The sequence below is a fragment of the Leptosomus discolor genome, chromosome 16 (genome assembly GCF_034619465.1).
Source record: "Leptosomus discolor isolate bLepDis1 chromosome 16, bLepDis1.hap2, whole genome shotgun sequence".
NCBI classification, from domain to species: Eukaryota; Metazoa; Chordata; class Aves; order Leptosomiformes; family Leptosomidae; genus Leptosomus; species Leptosomus discolor.
In genome coordinates, this window is record NC_141406.1 from 7,066,526 (window position 1) to 7,091,844 (window position 25,319).

The 25,319-nt window shown below is 39.3% G+C and overlaps 1 protein-coding gene across 1 annotated transcript in view; it reads right to left on the reverse strand.

Moving 5' to 3' along the window:
• Positions 1-25,319, reverse strand: part of PPIL2 (peptidylprolyl isomerase like 2) — a 73,026-nt gene that overhangs the window by 43,683 nt on the left and 4,024 nt on the right. The window contains exons 6-9 of the mRNA XM_086474056.1: positions 13,449-13,500; positions 11,566-11,657; positions 9,831-9,920; positions 586-661 (exon numbers count right to left, since the gene is read on the reverse strand). Of these exons, the coding sequence (XP_086330182.1) occupies positions 586-661; positions 9,831-9,920; positions 11,566-11,657; positions 13,449-13,500 (310 nt within the window). The remainder of the gene's footprint in view (positions 1-585; positions 662-9,830; positions 9,921-11,565; positions 11,658-13,448; positions 13,501-25,319) is intronic.

A 25,319-nucleotide genomic window follows, 5' to 3' on the forward strand; every position in this document is an offset into this window, starting at 1 on the left:
CATTAGAAACAGTTGAAAAGGAAACCACAAGGGCAAAGGAGAGAATTTTTTTCCTTCAGCAATTTAATATTAACAGATATTACGAAGCATTTAGCTGTCAAAAAAATCACAAAATAATTGAGAAGCAAATTTCTTAGATATCTAGAAAGAAACAAAAAGGCATTTTATTTTTTAATTATTAAAATAATTTTGGGACTATTTTAAAAAAATCTATATCGATCTTCAACTTGGAAGATGTCCATCGTTATCCAGACAGAAGGACAGGCAATACATTGTTGATACACGTGAAAGAGAGCCTAGCAGACAGGTATGAAAAGATGTAGGTTTCCTTGTCTTGCTTCTGGTACAAGGCTAATGGACCTTTTGGCAAATTATTCTCCCTCCTCTTCTCACTTCTCTCTCATCACCTTTTGATGTGAAAGGGACAGTTTCAACAAGTTATTCAGGCTTCCAAGAAGCTTTCAAAGTCACCACTAGCCACTGAGGGGTGTCCATCCAGAAAATACGGTCAATTCCACAACGTCGTCTTTACAATTTGTGTATTTGTGTTGGTGTTTTGTCAGCCTACCTTCAGTTCATGCTTACCTGGATCAATCACTTTTATGTTGTTCTTAACGTGAAAGAAGTTCGAGACATTGAACTTATCTAGGTTTGTTGGATCCTGAAAATAATAATTAGAAAAACAAGTATCAGAGAGCTGGGTAGGCACCAGTTCCGTGCAACTGACTGGTTTGAAGGGCAGACACCACTATAATAAATGAACAGCGAGAGACAGAATAACTTGCATATTCCCCAAATACAGAAAAATGAAAAAAATATAATGCAATCCACCCCAACTGACATCAGCAATGAGCCTGTTCACAGTAGGCTTCTTAGGGATCTGGAATTTAGTCCCAATATCATATCACACATATTTTGACTACAGAAGTTACTAACAGAACTAAGCTGAGTCTACCCTATCCTAGTGGGAAGACAGAAGAGGAGCTGCAGTTCCCTGATTCTTTCCTTTATTTTGTGGTTTGGTCTAAGATGTATGCAAATTCACATTAGCCATCTCCTATTTATAACAGTGTGCCCGATTTGCACATGCTCCGTGAACTTTTGTAAGGCATTTCAAAATACAAATAAACCTCAGAGCAAGTCTGCAGCCAGAACTGTTTTGATTGTTGTTTTTTTACCAGTGAAATCTGTGCTTACAGAATTACCTTTAAAAATAAAAAAGACTAATAATAAAAAGCAACAGAAAGTGGTATTATGAAAACTCTATTAAGCAACCACTCAAGGAAAACAGCAAAAATACACAGTCCATTAACTGTGAGTCTTTATACTATCTCTAGGCAACTTTCTGCATAACTTTGACCTTTTGTTAGAGAGCGTGAGACAAGGAATGCCTACTGGTGATTTAGGTTACATTATACTATTATTACACAGTCCTTAATCCTCTTCTTACAATGACTTCAAGGTTTTCTCCTCAAGCTCCTCTGCAGCACAGAAAGGTCAAAACATCAGTCCAAGACACCCAGTCATTTCTGGAAACTCTATCTTACAGAAAACAATTAAAAATCTAAAATACCAAAATATCTTAATAATATGCAATAGTTTCAAGTTCAGGATGAAAATTACGCAATATATTATGCAAAGAACCATGACAGTGACACGAACAGTATTATCCCAGATAAATTTAACAACGCTTCTCAGACCACCACTGTTGATAAGAAGTTCCGAAAATTACATCTCTGCTAAAAGTAATGATTAATACAAGCAGAACTGGTAGCTCCATCACATCCATTGAATGATCTAATTATGGCTTTTATTCATCCCTGAAATGATATGTTTCCACCAGAGAGTGCATTTTCAGTTTTACTGCTGGTAGTAAAACCAAAACACATTTATGAATCAAGCTGTGTTATTCTGCACCCTAATGATGACCTCCTGGCTTTCTGCTGTCCCCTTTTCCAATCACTATATAATAATTTTCTATTGTTTTCTGCCCCACTACACCTCTCCGACAGATCTTCATCAAGACATGGACTGCCAAAAACCCCAAGTATTTTATCTTTAAGTCCTTGCATTAGAAACAGATTAATCTTTAAGTAAAACTACTAAGGAATAGGAAATTTGGACCCGTTTCTTCACCATTTCTGTATCCTATGAAATTGGCACTCAGGTATATTTATTATTTGTTACCTCACATACATATTTATGTATGTATGAATAGAGATAATTTCAGCCTTGCTCTCTGACAGTCAACAAGATGCATACAGAAAGTCTGGAGAAAGGGCTCAATATGTTTCCAGAAGACACAGGTTGCCTCCTCCCAAATACTCCTCAGTGATCACAAGCTGCAGCTTTCCCAGACAGAAATCATTGCCTTGCACGTAAATGTACCACCTCAAAAGGTGAAGGAAGTAAGACAGTTTACCCTTTCCAGGAAAGAAAAAAAGATAATCTGTGTATTAATATTAATACAGACAAATGGATTTATAGCAATCCACATCTCCGCTGTCCATGGCAAAGCTGAAGGGCAAGACTGACTCCTGAAACTGAATTTTCATGGACAGGAAGGAGGGCAGGAGAGAGAAGTGAAAACGAACCAGAAAACATCCATCACTATATTCCTCTAAATAAAGCTTCTTGATTTACTGATTTATTGATTGCTTAAGAATAAATAAAAGGACATCACAACTGCCAGCACCTTATGAAACCAAGTTTTGTGCTCAGGGTACCATGAATCAGATTAGTTAAAACTATTTCACAGCCACAGTTCATTCAAATGTTTACATGGCTTAACCAGCCTAATTGCAGGTGTTCAGCAACTCCAGCAAAAATGTTTACAGGCACTTTCCCTGCACGGCATTTCTCAGAGCTCTCCAAATCGCCACTAACCTCCTCATAGACAATGCATCCATCATGGTATGACAGACAGCAGAGGGCCCAGGGGAGCTCCCTCTCCTTGCAGACCACAGCCGTCCATCTACTTTCTTAAGAGACCAAAGACAAACCCCAGAACTAAGACCAAGGTCCTCTGCAGCACAAGGTCCTTCATCACATGCAGGTGGCCCATTTGTTCAAATGGAAACCTCGACAAAGGTTTGATTTATAGTGTTATCCCTTGTGTTCCTGATACTGCAAAGCAGGAGTCTCATCACACATCGAGAAGGCAGGTAACTCATGCGCCTACTCCAAAATCAGTTTCCCTCTGTCAGTAGAAAAAACCCTCAAAATGATTCCTCAAGTTGAAACTTAAGTGTCATCTTACACAGGACACCTAGGACAAGGGTTGACATGTTGATTTCTCCCTCTAAAATACACCATCATGATACACTAGGAGAAGTCTGATTAGAGTTAGTTTGATCAGAATTAGACAAACATGCAAACTAAGTGTGACAGTACAGGGGTGAACATTAAGATAAACACAGGACACCACTTGCTTCTACCATCCCCAAGAGCAGAAAGACATCTGACCAGTCCAACCTGTGCTGCAGAAGACAAACCACTGACTTACTGATGGTACAGAGTCCTACAACCCAAGATACAAATTTTTTAAAGGTAGGTCTACGTAAGTTTTAAAAGTGCACATGGTCTTTAGACATATCACTTCAGGAAGAGAACTGTCTAAACACTAATAATCAGACTGCCAAATTCCTCTCATTGCATCTGTGACAGTTACTGGGCACAGAATCAGAGCAGTCCAACCAAGACACTGCAGGGATGGGCAGACAGACATACCCACATTGTCAAAGCCTTGAGCTCTAATGGATTAATGGCCTCTCTGCTCAGCGACAGGCTGGACTCACGGGGATGTTCCCAGTCCTGTTAAGATTAAGGCCTGATGAAATGAGTTCTGTGTAAGCGCACGGAAACCAGAAAGGAAGATGAACCACTGAAGTAAACTGGCCCACTTCTGTTTGTCTTAGCATGTTCAAAAATATGTATTCAAATTATCATGGGTAGCAGTCTCGGGATTTTCCTTATTAAGGTTACAAACCATAAACTTTAGTTTAGCAAATTACTGACATGGACACAGACTTCAAAGGGTTGCTAACTATCATGACTATCAAAAATCTCACATTTTATGCTTTCCTGAAAGCTGAGCTCTGAGAACAATTAATCTCAAGTTTTATTCCACTTTTTTTTTCCTTATCATTTCTGGTTTCACCTACTTAGGGCAACAGCTTAAACTCTACTAATCTTAAGCACCATACACATATTCCGGGCCCCCCCCCCCAAAAAAAAAAAAAAAAAAAAAGGCAGGTTAAAACCAGTGTGGTTTTAGACCGTGTGATTTGTTTGAGGCCTGATTCCTCTCTTACCATCTGGTCAGCCATGCTGCACCCCTAATTATCGTCAGGACTGTTACCTTCATACACTGACCATGTCTCAACACATCACTTTTACCAGACACTCTGCACATGCACTGGTGCAGGATTTGCCCTCAAAGAGCCCTCACCCACAACCGAGAGGAAATCTGCTCTGATCTTTTGTCACACAAAGAGTAAATGAGAAATAGCTGAGGAGTGAAATATCAATTAACAGTGTGCAGCTCAGCTATCTCCAACTTAGCTCATTAGTTATGCTTCCTGCCACAAATGCCAATGATGTTTAACAGCTTGTCAGGAACACTGTCTTGTCCATGGCTAATTAGGTTATACAGAAACAATAAAATTGACATAAGGAAGCATGTAACAGTATGAGCCTTTTTTTTTTGCCTTTAACAGCAGCAAACCTGTTTGCATTCTACCCAGACTTTTTTTGTCTATTTATTTCTCCCAGGAATGCCCCTCCATTTCTGTGGTGCAAAGCAGATGCATTTGTTAGTGTGCATCTATCAGGGAAGGCTCTCAGCAGGCTGCCATCAGAGGACTGTGCCTATTACCACTGGCACAACAGGGTTGGGGGGGGGGTTACTGCAATTCTTCTGGTGAAGAGGAACAGATCACCTCTGCCTCTGCTTTACCTGCAAGCACTGTTAAGCAGAGCCACACTTCTCACTAACTCCCCTCCCCTGCCAGCACACAGCCCAGCAATAGCTTCTAAGAGTTTCCAGAGCAGGAATAATTTCTGCTGTATCTTCACAAATTTCAGAGCTGTGGTTTCTGGTTTGTGAACAGAGACACAGTGGAGAACGAAGAACTGATGGGGGCTAAAGGGGAAATTGTTCTTAGTTCCTCTCAACACTTCCTATCAAATGGGATGTGAATGCAGGGTTTTGCAGAATTCTTACTTTCCTGTCATCAGGACCCTCTTACACTTTTTGAGATGGGAAAAAGTCCACAGGACTGTCAAAGCCCACCACCACGTCCAGCAAAGCCCTACCTGACCCTGTTCCTCTCTGTGCATCTTGAGCTGGGGCAGCTGCTTGCTTCAGTCTGCCCACTCTTACACAAGGGAACCCAGATGATACTTATTTATGTGCTTGCTGTTAAGTTCCACACCATTACACAAAGAATAATTTGCAAAATATATGATTGAAAAAACACACGGAATTTACAGTAACACTAATCAATAATAATTTCTACCAGACTGTTGACCAGATTTTGTCACAAAGATTAAATGGTGAACAGCAGACCTTGAGATCTAACACCTAATTATACCCCAAAAAAAATTACTTGGAAGATAACTTCAAATTAGGTTAAACATTTAGATTGAAAACTAGCTGAAAACCTGTAAAATATAGGACTGAAAGAATCACCTAGTTCTGAATCGTAGGATAATGCAATCTTACTGTGTCAAAACTCTAAAAAGCTATACTGAATTCTACCTTCAAAACAATTGCAAAGCGAAATGCCGAACAGCAATGTACCAAAATGGGAAGCAGAAAAGGGAGGCAAGAATACTGCAAACAAGCTTCAAAAATACCAGCCTTCCTATTACAGATACCCTGTCCCCACAGATCTCTTAAGTGCTTACATCATACCTTACCCATTAAGTATAACCAATACACGGTGAAGTACTTGAGCTGTCTGTCAGCTGGCAGCACATTCATGACATTTGCAAGAGATGCTAAGTTAGGCTGAGCTGATTATCTTTTACGGTAGTGGGTTTAGAGTTATGAGAAACACAGACAAAATACAACAGCAATATTCCATTTAGAAGAGATATAAACCAGTACAGTTGAGAGAAAAATTAACTGAAATAATGATAAACTGTAAGGAGAGAGAAACTTAGAAAAAAGTAACACCTGCACTGTAGAAGATGTGAAGCTCAAGTCAGAGTTTGTGGGAAGATCACACAGCTAAGAAAAGGAAATTTCAACTTGAGGGTAAAAACCTACAGTCTAAAATATCCAGTCATACTAGGACTGCTGGTGTCTAGGAAGGGTTTCATATGAAATAATGTCATGTGTATTTCTGTTGTCATCAGCAAGATACTAAACTAGAATCCATTACATCTTTTGCCTGAATAACTACATTCCAGTTTTGGTAACATATCTTGCACACCAGGATATGGTATTATTCTTTACCTCCTGCTCTGAGGGGCTGGATAATATCGCCATATGTTGATGAAAAACTGCCATGCTCTACCCCAGAACATTTGCATTTCAACAGGGAAAAAAGCGATTTCTATATATGTAAGTGCAGGAAGCACTGTGGATTCCTTTACAAAGAAAAGCATGCTGAGGATCTAAGACAGTGTTATTAACAAAAGTTGTGATTTTGCTTTTTTTAGTTCCAGATCCAAAATAATTTGTCATTTTTAACAACTAAACTTAACAGCAATAGGACACAAATAACTATCACTAAAATCAAAATGACTAGCTGAGATGGTGCTCACCAAAAAAGATGACAGCAATGGATTATGATTAGTGTTTGAATAATGTTTAGCACTGAGAATAGAACAAAGAATTTTAGGTAATTCTCTCTCTTCTGGAAAGAGCAAATTTTTTTGGTTTTGTTTTTAATTATATATATTCGGAGAGAGAGGTCAAGTTTGAGGTCAGCTACTATTCTGGTAAAAGAACATCCGTAGCAGCTGTAGGATTGCCCTTTATGTATCAGTAAGGAAAAATGTGATCATACAAATAATCTGTAAACATACATCATTCAAATTTTCCATTCATCATGTTGTATTTCACTACCAAACACAGGTACCCCATCTGCTTCACAGGACATTCAGAGTCAGCCTCAGGAAAATGTGATTTTCTATTGATAAACACAGCTATTACAGGCAGTCCTTTTCAGCTGTTATTTGCAAAGCAAAGAACGTTTTTTATAGCAACTTCCTTTATATCTACCTTTTTGCCAAACAGCAGGGTCAGCTCCAGCTCTCTCAGATACCACAGTACTCAATTTACACGTGAGAATGGGAAAACCACAAAGTGATAAATTTCAAGACAGAACTGAAAGGTTTTTAAGAGAAGTGGGATTTGGGATAGAGCTCTAGAGCCACAAACTGAAACACAACAGATTGCAGTCATGAACTCTGGCTAAGAAACAAAGCCACAGGCAGGTGGTAGAGCTTGGCAGTGTGAACCCACCACACTGCCTGCAGTGTTGTCAACAAGAGAGCCTGTAGAGGAGACACTGGTCTGTCTTTTAACAATTTACATGAAGAAAATACTATGAGAAAACAACAACAGATTCCTATATCACATATACATAAGCAATTTTAATACTGGGCTAGTCATACCACTTCAGGTTGCATTCTGGCCTCAACAAAGCAAGTCAGGGTAGGGCAGCATTTGAATAGGAGAAATCAAGGTATACTTGCAAGTTTGCAGTGGGTGTTGTGCAGTGCATTAAATGGCTCTTACTTCTCATTCAACACCCCGTAGCCATTTTAGCCTGTTCGTTGAAAATCCTTTTTTGAGAAAAATATTTTAAAACCTAATATTAGGGGTGAAGAGTCAAGCTTTAGTTGGTTAACAGCATTCAGATGGTCAAAATCTCTTCCAGTCCAGTCCCAAGGTGGGTGTATCTTTGCTATTTCTAAACTTATTTGAGAACAGGATACCACAAAAATATATACTACAGAAGTTAGCACCAATCCATAATGAGTTGTTTACTCAAGAGGAACAAATCTACTCATGCATTACAAACATCATCCCAAACAGCCATGAAAGAGGTACAGGCAATGTATAGCTGTGACTCCATGTAGCTGGCAGGATGACTGTACCAGTGACTGGACAAATATCATCATCTACTTAGTTTCTGTTAATGCACATATTCCTCCAAGCAACATAGAAACCCAACATGTCAAGAACGGAATGAAGATGAAAAATATTGATAAAAATCCACATAGGGAACATCTAAATTGCTAGCTATTGCGTTGTGAGATTTAGGGGACTATAGCATCTGTTTGCTTTTATCAAAAATCAAACCTAGGCATGTAACAGGAACATACTCTATACATACATTCAATTCCAAACCTACAATACATATCAAAATATTTTTAAATGATAGCACATTTCAACTATTTGTTCAAAATAACTTGGTTTTCCATACTGATGCACAGAAACATTTTTAGTCACTCATGTTGTCTTTTTTTGTCATTCCAAATCCATTAGCAACCATGCAGTTACATTCAAATAACATTCTGTTGGGAGCTTTCAATCTGAAAAAGCTATGTTTTTTGCTTCCATTGGATTAAAACCACTTTACTTTGTTGCATTAGCTTGAACAGCCACGAGCCCAAAGGAATAGAGGAAAAATATTTATAAACATGCTGTTCAGCACTGGGGAGCAGGGAAAAACGGATAAATTTCATTTAAATTTAGACATAAATGAAAAATATTTTTCTATTCAAATTAAACTGTATTAGTCTTGGTTAGTGGCAATTAACTGTTCACGAGATGCATACTAACTCATGGCTGCAATAATAAGGATCCTTGAATCTCTTTCCCCTATTTTGAAATCATGCAAGCTTAAAAAGACCTACTTTTAAACAAAAGTTTTAGATCTTTCGATACTAAACTTAATCTGTAAATAACTATCTTTTAAACTCTGAAATCGACAATGCTGTTTTAATTTAGGTTTTAATTCTGTTAAAATCAGTAAAAGACCAACATTGGTATCTATTCAGAAGAAAATAATTCTAAACTAGCACTTAACGAAAATCCTGTGATTTGCTGTTTATCTTACTCTACTTTTAGAGAAACATTCTATAAAAAATGCTTTTCTGAATTTTTGACTAGTTTTAGGTACCTTCAAAAGAGTAAGATGAAGTAAGTCTTCATATAACATGTCGACTTTGTAGAAGTTTATATACTTTACACTCTAAAACACGTTTCTTTTGATAACATAGACCATGTACTGTAGTCTGGCTAGAGCCGAAGATGACTCCGGACATATCTTTACCTTCCCTCTACCCAGTCTTTTCCCAATGGACTTCTGTTAAGTCTCACCATAAATCAGACGTGTCACTGCAATTTTTCAGCTTAAAAGAAAAAACCCAAAATCTTACCTGCATTTTCATATCTAAAACTTACAATTATGCACAAGATCATATATTTAGTCCGATACAGTGCAATAGTGAGCAACCGCAAATACATTTGTCAAAATTCACATTTTTACATGGCATCCTTGACTTTTCTGGGCACCTTTTTTTTTTCCTCCTTCAATTTACAAAACGGAACAGTCTCCTTATCTACAAGGCACACAATAATCGCTCTAGAGATTTGTCAAGTTCTAAGTTATATGGCATCTTTGTGACTCATCTGGATAACAACGGAAATACAGCAGTTCCCCTTCTACCCATCTCCAAGACACACACAAAAGACAATGCCTCTCTGTTAAATTACTCTAAGTTCCTACCAGACAGTGTAAATAGCAACATTTTATCCTCTGCAAAAAAGCTGTACAGTAAGACAGGTAACAGAGAGAAAAGTTTACCTGCAACGTCACAATGTCTTGCCGAGTGAAGGGCTCATCTGTCAAAAGATCCTTGTAGCTCTTTGGTTTTATGTTCAGCTGCTCAACTGCCTAACAGCCAGGCAAAAGACACATATTAAAAATCTGATTCTAATGTGTAAATACTACAAGTAAATATGTGATACCAACCAAATCTTAAACTAAAAATGATAAACAATTTCACCCTTCATTCTCAACTGGCAGCCGCAATATTTTCATTGTGTATTTTAACATATTCGAAGTTTTTGTCTTTCATCCCTACAAAACTCAAGTTTTGTTTTTTTTTAAAAAAGAACCTTGCAGCCTCCATTCCATAATTTTAACCAAATTCATCATAAAAGTACTGTCAAAAAAAAAAAAAAATCTTGCTTGCAGTTTTCTAGGTTAGGTATTTTACAGATGGTGTAAGGCAGGCAGCTTTACAAGGGGTCTGTATCCCCCCCACTGTCAGCACCCCTTGGGGAGACACACGTCCCAGGTCAGCTCATGCAACAGCAGAGTTGCATTAGCCCCTCACAGTCTGTCCACGCTGACTGCTGCACCTAGTCTGCAGCAACATTTCTTTTCACCGGAGAAAATTAAATGATGCTCAACAAATCAGCAGCCTGTTGCTTCACAGTGAGAATCAATGTGGAATAAATACTTTGTCGTTACAAACAAACACATCATACAGAGAGAGGACTATGGAGATCTACCTGCAAAATACTAAATCTGTTTTATTCACCCAAATGTCCTCTGTCCTCCTCAGATGAAAGTGATAATATTTTTCTAGTACCTCCAGAAGTCCGTGAATTAATTCTATGCTTATAACAAAGCAGTAAATGCTGTTGCTTCAAGTCGTACATCACATGAGAAATAGACCCTCTTGGCACAGCTTGTTTAGGAAGCCCGGTACTATAAATTGTAGTAAACTGAGCAACAGTTTTACAATATTGACAAGCATTTACCAAAGACTACTCTTAAACTCATTTTTGCCTTTTAACCACAGCAATCCAAGCATCACGCTTCCTTCCAGAAGGAACAGAAAATGCTTTCTATTTTAACCTAATCTTGACAGTTCTCATAGCTGGGATGAAGACAGTTCAACTACAACAGAAAAATTTTTCAAAAACATGATGAATCCAGCCTTTTCCTTGATTGCAATGGTTTCAGCTTGTTCCTCTCTCAATATCTGAAAGTCTTACTGGAATTTCCCATAAATAGATTTCAAAAAGCAGATGTTTCAGTGTTAAGACTTTTTACAACACTGGATAAGGAGCCATTAATTGAAGGATTTATTTGCTACTGAAAAATAAATAAACCTTGCTTTTTCAGTAAGAATTATTAAACAAGTCACAACTAAAATTCCACTTGGATTCACCAATATAAATAGAAACGAGGCAAACTGTGTTTTGGTGATGATTATCAGAAAGAAGACAACAGAAAACTTGTCAATTCAACTGAGGGGCATATAAAAGCTACTCATTTTGGTCTACAAGAGTCAGTGCATGCAGATTAACTTAGGAAATCTGCAGTTTAAATAATATTCTAGGGTTGTTCATATTTTGAAGGCAAAAGTTGGACAACAATTTGTGAAGTCAGTTAATCTCCTTGTACTTTAACTTCCCTAGCTGAAAAACAAGAATAAAACTTACTTATCTTTCTAAAGCATTTTGTGATCTTGAATGATATGCATCAAGTATAAAATATTAATAACAAAATGCAACAGAGAACCTACCTCATAGGCAAACACATTTCCAGTTGTCTTGATGGCCACAATATGGGAGTTATTGGTGAATACAGTAAACAGCACTGGACAGTGGTATTTACCTGATAGAGGGGAAAACATTTTAAATTCGGCATGGAGTCCCTGCAACTGTTTTGAAATAGCTTATTTCTGTTATCTCTGTGAAGGACATCTATTAATTTTTAATATAAAGTGTAACTTCAGTATGTATTTAATGGTGTTTTAACGATACTTTGATTATTCAGTGACAAATAGAAAAAGTAACGAGCATTATAAAGCAAGCAATGAAAATGCAGTTTTGAAATCTACTGCCTACAATCCCCCAACACAGAACTTTGTCCAACTTGTTTGATACCTATGAATTACCACAATGCGATTGTTACTGTTGTAATCAAAGCTCTACCGACAGCATGAGCCTGTACCTTGTAACGTGCCCAATGCTCTATTTTCAGTGTTGTTCCCAGGAACAAAAGTTTAATTTGTATCCTACAAAAAAGTTCACAGCAGCTGTTGTGCTTTTAGGAGAGGAGAGCATTTTGTATTCCAGTGTGGCAAGCAGAGTGCCATTAAATCTGAACACGTTACTCAATAAGGAACCCAGCTTCTGCTCTAATCAAGCTGTGAATTTTCCCAGGAGGGTCAGCAGAAATATTAAGCATGTCAACAACAAGCAAACTGATGGAAGGCAATGTACAAGGAAAAAGAAAAATGTCTGGATGATCTCAGCAGAAAGCAATTAGAAGAATGTTATTAATACTTGATCAGTTTGCTAGACCTGGGGGGTTGGGTGAGATTTTTGAAACAGGTTTGGCCTATTTGGTTCTTTTTTTCCTAATTACCATCTGAAAATCAAAACCAGCAGGGAGACCAGAACAGAGACTGCTCACAGCACCTGCAAAGACAAGGGAGGCAAGCACCTACCGAGTATTTACCGCTAACGGATCACCCAGAGAAGGCACTCTGACCTCCAGCACGCAGATGCAAAGTAAAAGCTGAGAACTGTTTCTGTTAATGCCACCAGAGCTGAAGGAAAGCCATTGCCACAAGGGACTGAAATTCAAGAAGAAGTTTAGAAAGGGATTTTTGGTATGGCCTAACAGAAACATGCTGGTAAAATGTGAGGCCTCACTCCAGCTGCATAAAAAAGAGCAAATAATCACAACCTGCTCTTGAGACAGATGGAACACAAAATGCAGAAGAAAACCATAAGCTAGAGAAAAACCTTGTAGACCATGGACTTTGGTAACATTAGGAGACAAACACTCCAGAATTTTATTCCCTCCTAATCCTTGCCACTCTCATTTCAAAGAAATCATTATCTGCCTTGTAATAGATTAATTCATCTTCACTCTCCTCTTTCGTTCCTAGCATCCTCTCGTAGATGGCAGATTTTATATCTTTAACTCTGCAGAAATAAAACTTCAGGCTGCTGTCTTGTGTGCCGCTATTCACAAAATCCCACGTTTATTTAAGCCTACTTCATTTTATAAACAAAAAGTTGCTCAAAATCAAGTGAACAGCAAATATTGTCATAGACAAGTTAGAAATAAAGGTAACATATTATAGAAATCTAGACTTTTCTGAAATGTTTCCTTAAAGTAAACAGTACCTTACTGCAGTAGCAGCTACAGTGAAGTGAAATTGCTGAATAATTTACAGCTTCTCAGTGTAAAAAAAAAACCACAACAAAACAGAAATGGAACTTTAAAGGTAAACATGTCACTCACAAGAAGAGGTTATTCTACTAAAAAAAATAAAAACTATGACAGAGAACACAAACTATGTAACTTTACCATGAGTAAGACAAACCAGGATTTATTAAAACACTCATTAAGAAGAAAAAAAAAAAAAGCACAGAAAATTACTGCACTTACCTTCACTGTTTTTAGCAAAATTCAGCTTTATAAGTGATTTGGCATCTAGCTTCTAAAGAAAATGAAGCATTAAAAAAATTAATCACAACAGAATCTAACCACGGAAATAAAACTGTAATATCAGTGTTAGGATTTTAATCATACATAATTTATTAATAATTATATATTGCAAGTTGTCTGAATCATCAGAACTCTGGGAATTTAAGTCACAGACAGCCCACAAAAACAAGGCTCACAGAGCCTGAGAACTGGGATACGTTTATTCACAGCATTGTAGTTTGACACTGTGCAGTGCTAACGAGGGTGAATAAGCTCGAGAAGTTGCACAACTGTCTTACCACAATCTGAAAGAGGAGTCTGCATGAAAAGCGAAGAGGCCAAGATCATTGCTGCTGATCAGGAGCGACAATTCAGAAGGGACCTCTGATGAAAGTCGTGAGGCCAGCAAACCATTGTGGCAATCAAGCTCGCTACATTTTCTGAAACAACTGTAATTTTTCTTTTACTTCAGGAAACGTGTAGCAGAGCCCAACTAGCAATAATGAAGAGAAACGGAGGCACAGATTCTCTGGAGATGCACTTGGGTCATGAAGGGAGTCCCAGGAGGGATCTTCGACCACTTAATCCCCAGGTCGCAATTCCACAGAAGAGGAAACCAAGATGGCAGCTGAGGTTGGGGTAATGTTCTCCAACTCCACAGAGAGGACACTGCAAACTAAGCTAGCTCCTGCTCTCCCACGCCTCATCAGAAGAATGCCTAGAGCATTCTCCTGCTGCCCTGTCTCCAGAGAGGCTTTCTGACATGGGGAGGGAAGAGCTATTGGGCTGACAAACACTTCTGGATGATGAGGCTGCATCCTCCCCACAGCCTTCCCTAAGACACGAAAGCTGCAAGAACACCCAAAATAACAACGAGCCTTCAGTAACATGACAGGGCAGGCCCACATATGCCAGTCATTTCATGGGGTCAGTATGTGATTTGGGCACACTGCCGGCATGATGGGGCATACCACGACCAGGGTCACCCCATGAGCACAGCCCGCTGGGACGGTCAGGTAGCACTTGACTAGGGCACCCTGCTGGAGACAAAGTCCAGCCCAGCAAACTGCAAGCCTGAGTGAGGATCTCAGATACATGAAAAAAATAACAAACCCTTTGATTGTATCAGCTGTCAGAGACAGCTTCACTGCCAAATTGATCGTTAAAAGCACACACAGCACAGGCCTTTTAAAAGAAACAATCAGTTCTCTTCTCAAAACATGCACCTGAACAGATTAGGGAAGTTTTTATAAACCCAGACAGCTCTTTATAACAGCTATGAGTGGAGATCTGCCAGCTGCAGTGCCGACCCTGCTAGTTCAATCATTATGGCAAAGAGTGATTACAAAATCATGTGAAACTAAGTCGGTCGGCTTTTTCTGCCTAATCAAAATTCATATTCTTGGTTCAGAGAGTACACGTTATGACAGCTGGACTCATTCATTTACAGGAAGGCATTTCTCAAATTGTTTTCAGCCAACTGGCAGGCTCATTTGCCACCAGAAAGGTAACCATCTCCCTAATTTATTAGCAAGAAGGGCAATGAGGGCTAGTAGGAATAAGATGGGAAGGGAAAAAAGAGGCTAGGTTAGGTTATGTTTAGTTGGACAATGGAAAACCATTGCTTTCCTCCAAGACCAGAGAATCCTTAAGTGGACTCTCGAAAAATACCCAAAAACCCCAACTTCTGCACACTTCTGGCAGCAAAGGCAACGGCAGCTTCTGAAACGACTAAGTGAATGCAGAGCTTTATTCATTTATTTATCTTCTTACAAGAACAGAATTGTCAAAGAAGTAGTAGGGGAACAGCAGAGTTGCCAAAATGAACATATGATCCTGGACAGATCTGTTCAACCTAAACAACTTACTAACACAAAGCAGCATCCATCTGTGCACATGTCGTCCAACAGCCCAAAGATTATGTTCCAGAATAAGCTTCTTTAGAAATACAATCGCTGGAAACATTGATAATTTGAAGGCAGGCCTTTAAATTATCTTCCTGGCAGACTTGAGCCACCCCAAAAACATATGAGCAGTTCATCTTTAAACAAAAATGGAAACAGTTCCCTAAGAAACAGTTTAGTATGATTGAAGATTCAGATTTATACCTTGACATAAATTTAGTGGAAAAGACAGACTAAACTGCCGCACAGACTTTAAAGGCAGCAAAAGCTGCAGTACATTGTTTCATCGTATGATGCATCGTTAGAAGTGCTGCCAAGTCCTCGGACTCTTACTTCGTACGCAGGGAAATAGTATGGTATTTCAGGTCACATCTTTCCATAATACGGAAAAAGGTTAGTTTTCAGCATCACTCACTCATGATGCATCAGCTGCCTGTGCTGGCATCTGCTCCCCACTGAGACCAGCACTTATACAGTCTTATATGTCAACAGTAAATAAAAAAATAGTGATTTTCATATAGGAGTTGAAATACACGCACTGCCTGGAGTCTTCTTCCAGGATGAGAACTCTATACCAAAATGCTTAATGAACATTACAAAATTTACTGCCACAGAATGGCCTCCTATCAAGCTTGTGTTGAAGAAGTGACCTTGGCATGTCAGCTCACACCCTTTCGAGCAGCTCTGTGCTTTGGCTCAGCTGGCAATAGCTTCGTGCCTGAGCGCTCCCACGTCGTGTCATGAGGGAACTTCCCACTACTTGCAAAGGATGTTGTTTGTGCAATGTATGTATGAAAAGGGATGGAAACGGACCAAGACTTGTATATGAGAAAATATGTGGAGGAAATATAATTAGGGCAACACCTCGAAAGACTTCTGAGAAGCGGACTGACATGTCTTAATGCATGGCAAGATGAGAGGGGGATTTAGTATTTTGTCAAAGGAAATCTTTGGAGCACCAGAACAGCAAAACCAGGTGATGATCTGCTACAAAGGACTGCCACGGCCTACAAAGGCAGCTCAGTGCCTGAGACAAGGCTGCAGGACTGGGCAACCGCACATGGTGCAGCTGCAGAGGAGGGAGTCCAACCCACACACCGGGACTTCCAGTAGGTCCAGTTTTGAAAGACATACATGTTAGGAAACTATTAAAGAACAGGATATAGGAAACCTGTCTCATATTCTTTTTTCCTCTCAAGTTCTTCATTTCACATGAAAACAGGGTTATCTTGCATGTAGGTGAATCTGCTTTTATTTATTTATTCTCCATCAAAAGTCAAAGCTTCCCAAACACCATCACACAGTTTGTTGCCATGGAAATGATCGTTATGCCACAAACAGGTGCCAGTCTTCACAGCAAGAGACAGCAGGAGTGAATGAGTCCTAAAATGAGTTAAAGTACTTGTTTTCATGTATTTCTTATTAATAAAGCATAAGAGAGCTCAAATATTGCATACACAGCTCAAGTTCAAAACTATTTCCAACCTCAGTTTCCCTGACACACGCCTAACATCCAATTTCAGCCGATCTCCAGTAATGAAAGCAAGGAAAAACCAATGTTTATTAAAAACACTTGATCTAATTAAAATTCTAAATTCTTAACGAAAACGAAAGGCCACAAGCATTCGCCACTTCCCCCAAGCAGAAATAAAAGCTGCATATTCACTTCTAAAAATATTTTATGCAAGAATACTGGAAAGCAGACGCATTTCACGGCACGTAGTGCCAGCTGCTTCACAGCAAGGAAGGGCTGAAAAAACAAACGCAAAACCTGTGCAAGCTCTTTTCTCAGCTGACTCCTCTCTTGCAGGCACACTTCCACAAAGGCAGCCAAGGCTACTTTTGGCCATGACCTACTTTCTTGCAGCAGCGAGAAGCCCCACCGCCCCGCGCGCTCTCATCTGTCAGCTGACAGCGTTCGCTCCTGCGGGATCCCAAAGGGCAGCATCCTTTATCGATACCCAAAGCAGAGGTTATGACGATGCGTAGGTTAGTGGGGCACTGTGGCAGCTTGCGGATGAAGCATGCCGATTGTTTCGAATTAAATCATTCTCTGTCATCGCTCCGTGTCTCATGAAGATATGACCTACAATCCCCGCACATCAATTAGTTACACTCTATGAATCTCTTTGGTCTGTGGCTGCATGTTCTTCTTGTTAATGAGGCTCTGACCCTGTTGGATATGCACCAGCCTGAAAAGCAATCAAAATGGGCTCATTTGATTCTCTACCCGCGCATGGGTAGGGCTGGTGACGTGTGGCAAGAGTTGTATTTAGTAAATATAGACTTTCCTGCTCTATCTACAGTAATTGAGTTAGCGTTAAAATGTTCGACACTTGGGGATTGGACACCCTTCTGAATGGCCTCTAGCAGGAACACACAATAATCCAGTGAAGCTATTGTAGGGAAAAATTAATGTGTCACATCTGAATTGGTTGACAACACAAGGACAAAATCATCCAGGGCTGGCATGCCCATTTGGTAGGTTCTCATCCCACCAAAACATGCAACACAGAGTTACCTCAAATAGAAGAGAAAGCCAAACCAAATACTAATCTTAAAACACAATGTTGCCTACCAAGTACCAAATTTAGCTTAACAAAAGCAAATGAATTTTGTATTAAATCCTTAGGTTCCTTTAGAGACCTGTTACTCTTTGCATACAACTTCACATTTTAAGAAGCTCTCTTACAATTTTCCCTGCTATTAAACCTTCAAGAAATATGGGGATATGAATTGAATGAATAGTACTGGAATGACTCCATGTATAGCGTTACTTACTTCAGGTCTTATAAATGGATTTAATTATGATAAAAGGCACAAGCCTACACATTATGGGAATGTGATTGGAAACAGCAGCACCATTTTAACAAGATAAGCCATCTTCATGTAGTTAAATATTTCATGAAAAATTTGGGGTCAGCAGCCAAGAGACCAGAATAGTCTCATGATTCAAGGTATCGTTTCTACGTTCAGTTCAACAACAAAAATGCCACATATTTATCAAGTGAACAACTGTCTACCAACTGCTAAAAAGATACCCTCAATTCACATTCTTGGATGAAGCTGCTGTTTGCTGCTTTCATCTACTACTGAACTGGCATGGAAATGGACACAAAAGGTCCTTCATTACCCACTTCCAGACCACTGTATTTCCATATTTAAATTTTAATTAAACTGACACCATATGGTCACCAAAGCCTTGTCCAGAGAATCATAAAGATACGCTTGATAACACACATGGCTCACAGATACTAGCAATAATGTTGCTCTGTCAAAGAGCACATTAACAGAAATTACCATGAGAAAAAGATGTGTAGTTTCATGTGCGAGATTAAACCCGCAGTCTTAATGCAGTCAGAAGTCTATCAATCCAGGAGACCCACAGCCAAATACAACATGGTTCAGAGAAAATAAAGCTTTGCAGAAGCATCAAAAAGCTAGTCTCCAATTTTAGTGAAAAACAGGCAAGTAAGGATCTGTGGGAAACCTCTTACTGCATCTCATTTAAGGCTAGAGCGTTTCACAGCTGCTAGTTTTTCAAGTGTCACAATCACAAAACCCCATCCAATGTGCACACTTCCACCAAAACACAGAAAAGGAAAAACAGACCATCTGTTCGGTCTGTAAAACCTATATGTAAATACTTTTTTGCTGTAAAGGAAATAATGCATTAGGAATAATGCTAGATACATTTATCTGCCTGTGTCCAGAGCTGGCTTGCTGAATGAAACACTGCCCATCACCACCACAATCCCCATCAGCAAGGTGTGAAGGAGGCACAGTAGCTTGGCCAGTGACTCATGACACGAAAGGGTTTTAAATGTCTCCTTCTGATAAAGCACTTGAAGAGTAAGTCTAGGCAAATCTCATCTTCTTCACCCTCCAGTTTCCCAAAGATACAGAGAATTGAAAAATAAATCCCCCTTTTAGAATAGACAAAAGCTAACTCTTAGGGGTGCCGGGTGCACTACTGCAAAACGCATAGATACAACTTTGGAAGAGAAACAACCAACCATCCACATGTTCATCAGTAACAAATGAGAGTGGGCAAGTTTCAGAAAATCCAACAAAAAAGGAGTCACCTTCCAAGCCATCAGCCTCACTGGGACCTTCATCCCCTTGACCCCCCCGCCCCGTGTTTTATGACCATTTCCACTTGTGACACAAAGACTTTCTGGTCATTCCTCTGTGCAGGAATCATGTCCTTACACAGTTCTATCCATGGGCCTTGAAAATTTATGGCCACTAGCCAAATATTAACTCATTTAGACTGTTGACTAAAAGCTAATAATTTCTGAAGCAAATGAGGTAAGATGACACGGTTCAGTTGCTGCATATTGAAGAGTTCATCTCGTTCAAAGCGGATTCTAGGCATTTGAACAGCAGCCTGTGCCTGCTGCCCCCAGACAAAAATGCACCTGGAGAGAGATGCTTAATGACCATGGCCGTAACCACCCGTGCCTGAAAGACTGCTACAGGCCACAGAAATACAGGCAGCAACATTCAACTGGAAACAAAAATAAAGAGAAAAGGAAGAACCACTGCTCATCCTGGCTAACTCTTATTTATAAATAAGTACCTGCTTCTGAAATGACCCAAGCTATCAAGAGAAAATGCAATGAATTATCATATTCTGAAAGCACCCTTTGTATCTCAACACATATAATGAAACTGTTGTCTGTCTTACACTGTCATGTATAATATATCAAAGTATTATCAAAGTATTTCAGGAAGAGATTAAAATATTCCCACCACTGTACAAGGCATTTACTCAGCATTTACTGCGTATGGTTAACTCTGTTCAAAGAAGATAAATTAAAACTAAACAGATGTGGAGAAGGACAACTGTGACCACTTAGGGTACACAGAACTTAAAGGCGAGAAGAACATCTGACAGGAGAATATAAGTCTTAACAAGAAAATGTCAAGAACACATTAAATTCCTCTGTACCAAACACACAGCTGTAAACACTAACAGAAAGAAGCACAACTTTGGCACAAATACAGATGAGACTGACCTGGTCAAACCCAAAATTTACAGAAGATATCAGTGAAAAACCATCAGAAGAACCTCTCAGCAGTCAGAGCAGGAAGAAAGCAAACACTCGTTCAAGACAGAGCACACCGTTTGCAAGGCAGACAACAAGAGAGCCGAAGACCTCAGAGAGTTACAGTTTTCAGTTCCTGATCATTTCACCCTTCTTTCTGCAACACATGAAAACCAACTAAGCTGGATTTGTCTGAATCATTTTTCAACAACAAAGTTTCCCTTGGTTTTATTTCTCTAAGGTTTTTTCTCTGCTCTGTAATAGGCTGTTACTCACACAGAACAAAACTGTATTCCCACCTTACACTGAAACTTTTCTTACAAATAAACAAAAAATCTCCTTTCTTCACTTCCAATGTACAGGAAAAAATATTGTAAGACAAACAAAAGGGGGGAAAAAAGGGGGAAATTGACATTTAAACCTATGCAATATATGAAGACTTGACTGGGTTGCATCACACAAATTAAGTAATATACTTTGAATTTCAAAGCTGAAGATGCGCAACTTCTTCTGACGTATGTCAAAAGCATTCTCTAGAGAAGAATTAAAATTCTCATTTATACATCAGTTATGCTATAGCCAAATGAGACCTGAAGTTACTGATCCACCTAAATGATCACTCATTTCCAAAGCCCCAAGGAGTAGCAGAGTATGTGGATTTCAGGTGCTGTGCTCCGATGCTGAGCAAAATAAAAAAAAAAAAGGGATGTTTCACTCCTGAATTTTTCTACATAATGAAAAATATTTCAACTGGTCAATCTATTTTGCCCTTAATTATATAGTCCCAGCACTCTAGATATGGAAAATTGATGTGGAGATAGCCTGTCTATGGAGGCTGCACAACATTTTCCTCTCAATATTTTGTATCTAGACAAAGAGTGAAAATGCTCAGAGTAAGCATAACCTCTTTGAAAACAGTAAGAGCAAAGAAGACCTTTCAAGAGAAAAAGATGAAGAGTCACAAGGAAAATCTGACTACTGCTGCAGCGTGCCATCTTGAGAAGATCATCAAAATCCTAAGGTAGTATTACTGCCATGTTGCAGAAAGGTCTAGACAAGCACCAAGAAAACACATCACACTGGACATTAGTGACAGCTATAACGTTTTCCTGACAATGTATTCCAACAGCAGCTACTGCTACGCTGGCATGAAAGAGGTCACCTTCAAACTACAGATCCTTGTCTGATGACATCCATTATTTGCTGCTCATTATCTAGAAACACCTAGAATAACACAATTAAAGCAGCAATCTGCAGCAAATTACCACACAGACTGTATGAACCAAGTTAAAAGCCATAGTCACTGTTGATTTAGCCAACACGGGTCACATGAAACTTGAACTTGTCCTCTCCTCCGTTCAGGTTGGAGACCTGTTCCACTCAACTCAGCGTTGAATGAGCTTTGTCTGTGATCTTGACCTCAACACCTCTGACTCAGCAATGTGTGAAGCTCATCCAGCACACTCACAGGAATCCATTCGTGAAACACACAGGCCCTGTGATGATTATTTGATAGGGGCGGAGAGCAATTTGTAGTGAGCTACAAAGTCTTGGCTGGAACTTTAACACTTGTTCCTACAGTACCTGGTATTTCCCACACTCCTGACACGCTGCAGTTTCTTTACTCAGAATATTGCAAAAGAAGAAAAAATATACCTAAGACCTCTTTCTCATTATGTTCACTTCTCAGGTGAAGAAACAATTATCAGTGCTTTCTATTTCTGTATCTGTGCTTTCAAAATAAGGTAAAAACACTTCTACGTTTAAGAAAGTTTCACCTTTGCTCTAATTTCTGCATCCTTTTCAGGCAGGATTTCCCTCATTTAGACAGTGAGAGACTTTTTAGTGCATTAAAGAAAAAGTGCTGTAAGGTTGGCTGTTAATTTTTAAAGTGGGATTAATAAATTCAGCCTTAAAAAAGTAATCTTCTCTATATCCTCTCCATTAACCTGGTCAGCAAGCTTCTCTCACCGCAAGACCAGCAACTGACTTCTATGAGATTGACTGAAATCTAGGTGATCAAACTGAAAAGAAACCCTGCTTTCACAATAAAATGAAGTAACAATAGCCACCAGCATTTGGGAGAGGAATTGGCTAATAAACATATTTATGGAATGTATTTGAGAATGACTTTCCAAAGTTTTGAAATAACAGGCTTGATTGCAATTTTTTCTTTTAAAAGTAAGAAGCTATTGGTTTTGAAAGTGCCTGTAATTATCCAGCATCATCCTACCAACCTTATTTCAAACAAATGATTAAAGACCAAAAGGCACTGCTTATGTTCCTATGTGAGCAGTGCTGGAGTGAGGAGGTGTCCCCTACAGGCTCCATCTCTGCTGCAGGACATTGCAGGTACAAGATGTGCATCTCTCGGCGCTTTCAAAGCATGGATCAGACAGTCTTACTGCATGAGGCAGGCAGCTGTACTGCCACAATTATTTGATCATATTAGTCATAATCTCACCCCAAGCCATTTTTATTTGGTAAATACAAGATTAAGAGTGTGGGAGAACAATAGCAAATATTTATCTTGTACACAGGGCAAAACTTTGGGTACAGCTCTCTCTTTTAAGAAGGCAGATGTCCTACTGGGAAAAGACAGAGATTTTCAGCCTTCTGACTCCAAAGTTAGTCCTCATTTTCCTGTCAGTGGCTCTGCCTTCTACTACTTCTTTAGACACCCCAGACTCCTTTTAACGATTACCTTCAGAGGCAGTCCAAGCAAAAGGCTTTCCCAACCCCAAAAAAAAATTTCTCAGAATTTATAAAAATTTTCCTATTTAACCTGGTAAGAAGCTAAAACGTTGTGACACTTAAGAAAAAGCTCTCTCTGGCCTGTAGGTCTGGATCCTAACCTTGCAGGAGACAGAGCACAACACAAACTATTCTACGTCATTCAGACCAGAAATGTGACGCCTAGTCTCATACATACACCGCACAGCATCTTCAGGTCTCAACGTGAACTCCTAGGCATATGTTAAGCCCAAGTTAAATTAACTCGACTGAATCCTGTTTGCTCTTCAAGACGTACATATGCAACAGCCACACACCTGCATGTGGCCCTTAACATGAGGATTACCTCTGTGGGTTATGCAGCATCAGCAGACACATGGATTTTAGTTTGCTCTGAGCAGTGCAGAAACAATTCACACAGGTGAGCCCTCTCTATGAGTTTAAAAGCAGATGCACTCAAAACAGTCACAAAATTGACTTCGGACCAAAGCCTTAAACATCAGAGAAGAACTGATTTTCAACTGTTCAAAAGAACTAATTTCCCACAGAAAAGGGGGAACCAGAGACAAAGACCATCGCTACTGCTGAGACAGGGGAAAAGATGCACTAACCCAATGATACAAAGCCAGTCTTGAATGGAGCTGAAGTACACGACAATAATCTGGCCTGCCCACATGCAGTTAGAATGCTGCTGAACCAGAGTGAAAAAAATGGGTATTTATATCAGAAACATTACAATACAAAGGAGAAAAATAGCTCAGCCCACTTAGAACATATCCATGAAACAAAGAACAACTTCCTTGGAACTCCTGTCAAAAGGCATGCTGCTACCTTCATGCAGATCTATCATCTGTTCATATTTGAGATTCCAACAAACCAGACATGCTCTGACCAATCTCATTTCTTGGAAACAGGTACTCCTGAGCCCAGTTGGCTGACTTGTGCAGGCATGCTGGTGTCCTATCGCCGCTACATGAAACATTCTGGCAAGCGTGCAACTATCTGCAAGCCCAAGAAGCCAAAGTGCTGTTCCCAGTACAAAGGAATGAGCTAACTATGATTTTTCTCTTTATTTTATGCAATTTTAGCGTAAACACAAGCTAGGGCAGCGTCATGACAAAGCTGACAAAAAAAGTGAGTGAGCCAATGCCATCTGACAGGCCGTAGTTCAGCTGCAAGAGATGCACTGTTTCTTCCAAAAATATTGGTGTAGTAACAGAAGGGGTTTTTTACCGCAGTGCATTATTAAAAAGGGGAAAAAATAAATGTAAAGCTACTTTCTGGAATAGCTTATGGGAAACTCTAGACAAAGGTCAATGATGATTTGCTTCTCCTAAACAGATGTCGGTGTCCACACTGCACTTCAGGAGAATGTTTGGAAAAGCAAGAAAAAATAAACCATAAACCATGAGGAAGTATAGGGAAGGAAGGCAAAAAATTTTAAAATATTTTAAACATATCAAAGAATAACTGTGATCTTGGCATAGCAAAGTTTCTCTAAAAAGGTCCAATAGTTTAGGACTCAGAAGAATCAGAGAAGTCACTTGTAGATCAGCCCACAAATATCCAATTAATAAAAGAATAGCACAGCCCCACCCCCTGGGAGCACTGCAAAGATAAATATACTAATGATTGCAAGGCTCTCCAATTCTCCACGGAGGGGTCCACTTCAGAAATAAGACAGCCAGACAGAATTAGTGACTACCAAGAGTACACCATTAACAGCACCTTTTCCAAGTAGCCTATTGATTTCTCTAAATTGTTTGGTTTGCAGCAAACCATAACAACAGACATACAAGCCACAAAGAATTCATTTTAATTTTTAACTTCAAGTCAAAAAAACGGAAAAATTCTCCAGAGCCTCATCACCAATGATGAACCATCAACCTGTGCAAAGTAACTTCCTAAGTCACCGTACAAAACATGGCACTGCAGCTAATCTGGCTCAATTCCTTTTTAAACAAACTTGGAGTCTTAAGTTTCTGTAAGTCACCAACTCATTACAGAAAATATTTTCTGGTTTCCCCAATGAGCAAGCTGTACAAGTAACAGCAGGTGCATACACCGTGACAGATGAAATAGAGGGCAGTACAGTTTAGAGACGCACAAGCTCAACTCACTGACTTCCTCTGCAACCTACCCTG